At 29.4% G+C, this 7,743-nt stretch overlaps 1 protein-coding gene across 4 annotated transcripts in view; it reads right to left on the bottom strand.

The window, feature by feature from the left end:
• Positions 1 to 954: 954 nt before the first annotated feature.
• LOC126742500 (NADPH--cytochrome P450 reductase) overlaps positions 955 to 7,743 on the bottom strand; it is a 92,167-nt gene continuing 85,378 nt past the window's right edge. For all 4 annotated transcript variants that reach the window (XM_050449145.1, XM_050449147.1, XM_050449144.1 and 1 more), the window contains exons 10-11: positions 6,753 to 6,970; positions 955 to 1,844 (exon numbers count right to left, since the gene is read on the bottom strand). In XM_050449145.1, coding sequence (XP_050305102.1) covers positions 1,700 to 1,844; positions 6,753 to 6,970 — 363 coding nt within the window. In that variant the 3' untranslated portion in view covers positions 955 to 1,699. The remainder of the gene's footprint in view (positions 1,845 to 6,752; positions 6,971 to 7,743) is intronic.

Genomic DNA, 7,743 nt, shown 5'->3' with positions numbered 1-7,743 from the left:
ACGCTTTCGAAAAGTCCAACAGAATCAAAGCAGAAGACAACTTTTTATCTATTGACGTTATTATGTCGTCAGTAACTCCAATTAGGGCAACATCAGTACTCAAATCCTTTCTAAAGCCACACTGAGTCTCCGGGATAATTTTATTCACACCGCAGTACTCAATCAACTGATTATACAGAACCCTTTCGAAAACCTTTGACAAAGCCGGTAATATACTAATTATTCTCAGATCACCATAGTTAGTTGGATTTTTTACTTTCGGAAGTGGCTTACCTATTGATAATTTCCACTGATCAGGAAAATAACTTTGTTCTATACAACAATTGATTATGTGTGTAATGTAAACATCTAAGAAGGGACTGCAATATTTAAGTAATTTGGCACTAATTCCATCTACCCCCGAAGCATTTGTTTTTATACTATTTAGTATTTTATTAATTTGAGAAACACTAGCTAAATTAAAATTAAACTGAATATTGTCGTTGAAAATATTTTGATTGTAAAAATTAATTTTAGAAGAACAGTCTGACGTATTCTGCAAAAATTCACTGAAAAATGAGTTTATATCTTCAGGATTAAGTAAATAATCCGGAATATTCAAATCATTATTTGAACAAACATTAAAAGATTTAAGAGTCCTCCAGGTTTTTTAAATATTTTTTTCAGCGCATATATTAGATAAATATAGTTTTTTTTCCCTTCGTACCATAGACAACGTAAGATTTCGCAACCTTTTATAGTTTTCCCAGTCGTGTACATTTCGGGACCTCTTGAATTCTTGAAGCGCTGCGTCTCTTTGTCGCATAAAAACCTTAATATTTGGTGAGAGCCAGGGCGCCCATGGTTTAGTAATCCTTGCTGTTTTAAAGGGGCATGCAATATATAATATACATTTAAATTTTCATTAAACAATTAAATAAAGGGACAACAAATTTAATAAAATTAAACAATAGATAAAGAATATATTGCAATATATTTAAAAAAATTACTATAAACACTATTAAAGTAATAATTAACTTAAAGCAACCTTTTTAGAAAAAATACTTATAAGTTAGGATAAAATGCAGACAATAATTGCACAATAATCACCCTTTTTCCTTAATATGTAATTTTAAAATTATTACTCTCAAAGTGTCAACTTTCTTGCTTATTTAATAGCTTGACCAATTTATGAACATCATTCGGGATCCCTTTTTAATTTCTTAAAAAAATATTATTAAAGCAAGAAAATTGACAGTTACAATGGTTTTTATAAATTGTATATACAAGTTTAAAAATAGGCACCATTTATCAGCCCTTCGGCATAAACATTTAAATATACAATTTTTACTATCTATAGTTGAACCTATATAATCAATCAGCCAAGGTGATCGCCGGTCAAAAATTAATTTTAAACCCTACCATTAAAATCAGAAAGAACAGTTTATATAAAAAAAGGTCAAAAAATCACATTTAGCATTTTATAAACTAATAAAATTGTTTAAAAAAATTACTACCTAAATAAATAACAAACTCAATCATACCGACAATAAACTAAATATGCACCAGTTTATCGCCAGAAATGAGTATTAAAAAACTACGTTATCTATTTTCTTAATTCAATCTCTTTAACAAGTAGTTAACGTAACTTTTTAATACTTGAGGTTTATTTATTTCAAGTCAACATATCGCATATGTTGTTTACCTATTTACTGGCATATTAACTCCAAACGTCCATGGAAATGCGCTTTTGTGTTTCCATCTTCTTGTAGTATACTTGAGCCTGCTCTTCTGTCATGTTTCCCTTTTCTTGAATGATTTTTAAAATAATGTTACGGACATCAACCGCCATGGATTTTGCATCACTGGAAATAAAATATCGGTTACTATCAGGACAATACAACTAAACTGATATAATTAATTCTATAATATGGTATGTTTACCGTTGGAGTTCGCAGGGGAGCAAATAATAACAAAAATCAAAGGGTAACTAAAATTGTTTCTGTTATCCTCCACTAAATTTATTTGAAAAATCATCTATCCTACATGTTTCGGACATATAAGATGTCCATCATCAGGGATCTATAAAGAACCGAGAAAACTTATAAGCTAAAGATAAAAAGTGTTGAAATAAAAGGTATTAAAATTAACTTACATACAATAAGGGTCTTCGTCACAACATTTAACAAGCTATCGTGCTACTGGCAAGGTCAAAAGTTAAAATCTCAACAATAAATAAAAGGGCATCTACAATAATGATAAAAAGGCTTAATTAATTAACAAATAAACAATTGGACGTTAAAGACTAAAAAAAACTTACATTAAGATGCATGAGAAGGGTCTAAACAGGGTCTATACAAACATTAAAATCACATAATTACAAAACTAGGATAATAATTGTTATGTCAACAAGAACTAAGAACAAAAGAAATAGATAACTTTTCAAAAGATAGGGCGCGTCCTATTTAAAATATGGTACCTGTAATTTGTAAAATTAGACTTTGTTAAGTTGGCTACAGATAGCGGTACTAGAAATGATACTTATAAATAAAATGTTTTGACTCTAATATGAGAGAAAGAAAAGGCGTTATAAATTATCATCAAAATTTAATGATATGATGAATATTTTTCAAATAAATTTAGTGGAGGATGACAGAAACAATTTTAGTTACCCTTTGATTTATTAACTCCACTGCAAGTATGGACTACTTCTTCAATTTCAATAACAAAAATGTTGTGACAATTAAAAAAGGTTAATGTAATATATCAAAACCAATTTTGTTAAAACGACAGTCGTAAAATATGATTCAACTTTCGAAATTTAAAATACCCATATCAAATTTAGTAAAAAGTAGCCAAAAATATTTACCACCTCATGTTTGATCCTAGCGCTTATCTCTATGTTTTCAAATTATAAATAATAATTTCAAATTATACGGGAATTAGATGTCAACTTTGGTAATTTGAATAGTTAATAAAAACACCCCATATATTATTACATTCTAAAAATTTGTGAAAAAAATTTGAAAATCTAAACATATGTTATTTGTAATGACGTTTGCAGGTCGTCAAAAGGTCAATTATCTACTATATTTTTTATATTACTTATATTATTTAGATTTGATTTATCCCAATTTTATATTAAATCTTAGAAGTTTGTTAATTTTTTATGGTCCACGACCTAAAACACATTTATTTTGTCTGTAAGCAAGAAAAAAAAATTAACTTGAACTTACGGATAATTGCAAAGAAAAAGGTAAAAACACAAAGACAGCAGACAAAAAATACCACCAGAGATAAGAATAAGACAGAAACTGACTAAAATAAGTTTGAACCTTGAATCTAAGATCGATTTGAGACTACACTTAAAATATAAATTATATTCGGACATATTTATTCCTATCATGTTAGGTGATTTGTATGTTATTTGAGTACTATGGGATGTGAAAATTGTTAATGTTTCTGGTATAAACAAAATATAGAACCTTAAAGAATTGATCTAGAGGGCTTAACTCATAGTGTGAATTTGTGATGCTGTAGATTTTGTGTTTTTACCTTTTATAAAATTGTATGACCAACATCTTTGGGATAATGGATGAATTTTTCGAGTTTCATAGAGATTAATTTCTTTATAAGTTTTATTTAGATCATTTTAAGTTTTGTACATACATTATAGAACTTTTTTTTTAACATACTGCACTTTATTTTATGGATCTTTTTTAACTGTTTTGGAGAAATGTCACTTTTTGTGGAGAGATTAGTTAAAAAAATGGATTCGTTCTTGGGCCAGGTGATACCTCCAAACTTTTGATTGGTACTATTTTGAGCCCATAACATGCATTAAAGATTTTATATATATTTTATGCCTCGATGTCTTTTGTTTAAGTCAAAATCAAAATGTGTTCAATTGTTTACAAAGCCATTAAAAATATCTACTTTACCTATTTAACTAATAAAACAGATAGCACTTATAAGTGTACAAAATAAGAAAACATACAAACATTATTAATAAAATTTTTGTCCGCAAACAACGTCACACATGCAGACAAGAACAAACATAAATATATAACACATTTAATGATTTATATTTAAATGAAAATAAATGTTCATAAATTTCCAATAAAGAATAATATGCCTTCCCCACTAAGAGTATACGCAGTCGCTGTTTAAATATATTAAATGACGTTGCCTCTTTAATGTTACGTGATAAATTATTAAACACGTTTTATACGTTCATAAATGATAGATTTCTACGCCAAGGTAGATGTAAGGATAGGCAGATGCAAGTTGTTTACTTGACGTGTCACGTACTTGGGATTTTCTGTCCTGAATTTATGACGATGTTTGTATGAGATGCTAGCCACTTCCAAGATATAGATACTCGTGACGACAAGAACACTATCTTTGATAAACATAGGTTTACAAGACTCTCTGGATTTTGCCCTGGAAATGTACCAGAGAGTCCGTGTTTGCAGAATAAAGATTGACTGGAAAAGATAATGGCTAGCATTTCCCCAGAAACAAATACCATACCTAATATGCGACTCAATCAAAGCAAAATAAACAGATCTACCTTGGTTAAGTTATTTTTTGTTATATGCGTTAATTTTTTAACGCATGTTCTTTTAATGTTTTACTGGTTATTTAATTAATCTACGCCCACTTTTTCTAGACATATTCTGCCCACATCCAAATTCGATAACGTGACTTTAAGAAGACATTATTCGTAGAGTACCTACTAAATAATCTGAGGCATTTGGAGATATAATGACATCAATTTTCCTAAAATCCTTAAATGATGCTTAATTCTGAGTTTAGTATGCAGTTAATTCTTGTATATTCTCTTTAATAATTTTAGTTTTACTTCACAAAATGTTTGCTTAATTTTAGCTATTGCTAGGACCATAAATTAAAGGAGTTTTCTCTTATCGAAGTTACAATATACTATAGTTTTTTTATAAATTTGATTTCAAGTTAAATGATCAAGCCTCTTTCCCGGACTAAGACTTAAATAAAATCTTCCAAAGTTCTGCTTGATATAAGAAATTAGAAAAAAAAGTAGTAGTAGTTTATATGAATAAGAGTTTTATTTATTTCCCTAATTAGGATATCATCCGATTTATTTGACATTATTATAGACATATCATTTGCAAAGAGTTGAGAGCTGCACGGAGCCCCCCTGCACACCCATATACGTATTAATCCTTTCGGATTTGACTTTGCTTTTTATGTTTATAGAGTAATAAGTGATAGAAACATACCGTTCCCTGTTGTCTTTCAGTTTCTTATTTTTAGGGATTCATTGGAGTTAATCATAATGAATGGAAGAATTATAGTTATATTATTTTTACATACTTATATCAATTTTAGCTACATTATTTATTATTACTATCTTGTTATAAAGTATTATACATCTTTTTTTTTTGGTATTCATATGTCTTTTATGTAATTACATCAGTGACATCTGTTAGAATTATAAAACTACTTATTTTATTTTCTTAGGCAGTTTATCAGGCAATTAATTTTCTATGAGTATGTGAACAACAGATTATCATCCATCCATGACTAGATCCTTACAGATCTAATTTTCTTAATGATCTTGGTATTATCAGCACACAGTAAAGCCTTACTGCTTCTCAACATCTGGGCTGAATCACTCAACAATTTCTAGGCGTTATTCTAATGAGAACTTACTAACTGGGGTCAGCAAAGGGAATCTATATAGGTTGCGGCTCATGTAATTAATCCGGATATTGTATATAATAACCGGTAAATATTCATTATAGCCAGCAAGTTTGGCGAATGTAATCAATTCGTTTGTGTTAATATAAATTTGCTACATTAACCGGTCGTCTCCACCCCAACCCAACCAAATGCCTTTTGGAAAGTAGGTAGAATGACAGGTGCAAATAATAAATGTATTGATATTTTTCAAATATACCACTGTCTTTGGTGATTATATATATTAAGCGGAAAATATATATATTAACCACTTTATTACATTAACCGTAACATACAGGGTGTTTCAAAATTCACTACATATATTTTAAGGGCGTATTCCTGAGGTCAAAATAAGACTTTTTTTTCCTATAAACATGGGTCCTAAAATGCACCCCCTTCAAGCTACAACCATCGCAAGAGTTGTAAAAAAAATCGATTTTTTAAAACTGTGTTTACAGTTTTGCATCAAATTTAACGAAATTTGGAATACCCCCCATTATTTTAGGCGGTCTATTTACTCTTTATCTTAGAAAAGGCGTAACACTAATTTTAAGGGGTAAACTGAGGGGGTGCACACTTTTGATATGATACTTCACACGAACTGTATCAAAAACAAATCGTGCTAATTTTACCATTAGAATCGAAACGGAAATTTTCTATACATTAATGCATATGTAAAACTCCCCCGAAGCGCCTCACGATTGACCTTGTCAAATGCTTTAAAAACATTTAAACATTTAAAAATGTAGTTAACCTATAAAAGCAAATTTTTGTTTGTATAGTCCTTAAAAGAACCTTGACTGTTCTGAACCACATATATTTTTAAAAGCCTATGGATTTTTTTTCTGACTTTTAGATCATCCGTATGATTGTTAACAACTTGACATTTAAGTCTAGACTCATATATCAATTTCAAAAATTTAATTTTTGAATTGACTCATCATGAAATTGTAATATATGATGGTTATTATACAAATACATTTGTTTAAAAAGAAGGTAGGTAATAATTTAAGCTTTTGCACCACCACTACTAGTTAGTTTAATGCACTTACCCGCAAATGTAAAGATGTCCGTTATTCTCAAAGACGTTCCATATAAGGTCTGCGTCCTTTTCAATTAAATGTGTAACATACACCTTCTGAGCTTGGTCTCTAGAAAATGCAGTTTTCAGCGTGAGCAAGCCACTCTCTTCGTAATTTGTCATTTCTTCTTGGTAAAGAAAATCTTCGTTTTTCTTTCGACAGCCGAAGTATAAAATAGTCTGTCCAACCTTCAAAAAAATCATTCCTCATATAATTCATTTATTATAGGAATATGAGAAGCTCATCGATAGTAAACATCGTAGAACAAAAAAATCATCGAAAAATCTTCAATAAAATTAGACTTTATGATCAAGTTTACTATTGCACCATATTTATGCCTTGATTTTTTCTAAATTTCTTTACATACTTTAAGTACTAAAAAGTTTCAACGAATACAGGGTATGATATTGCGCCTATCGATCCCGCCTACATGACTTATTACTACGATTTTTTGAGACTTATTGATTTTGCTGTGTTTTGTGACCATTTCATAAAATTTGTGGCTTGTAAGTTGATTCGAAGACTGTTTATTATACCAAATTTCAACAAATCAGGCTAATTTTGAGGCACTATAGAGAAGTGACATGCCTATTTATAAAAGGTATTGTTAATAATTATTTAGCAACGTATTAGCTACTTATTACGTTCGTAATAATTTATAATACTAATTTATAGTTTAATAAATTGCTCACTAATACCAACACAAGATAAAAATTCTGTGATGTTTAAATGACTGTTGCTGTTTGTCTGTGTGGTATGTAGACAACCAAAGATGCGAATAAATCCTGTTGTAAATACATGTTGTCTCAAAGAAAATATTGTAGGTTACTGCATGTTCGTAAGAATCGTTTTAATACTAAATTTTCAAGAATTTGTTCGAAACCTTTTAAAGTAAGATTATAAAAGAAATGGGCTAGCAATCAAAAGGTTTATTATTGGTAAGTCAAATGAAAACGCTTTT

This window comes from Anthonomus grandis, chromosome 11 (assembly GCF_022605725.1).
Source record: "Anthonomus grandis grandis chromosome 11, icAntGran1.3, whole genome shotgun sequence".
NCBI lineage: Eukaryota > Metazoa > Arthropoda > Insecta > Coleoptera > Curculionidae > Anthonomus > Anthonomus grandis.
This window is presented reverse-complemented; position numbering and strand designations above follow the sequence as displayed.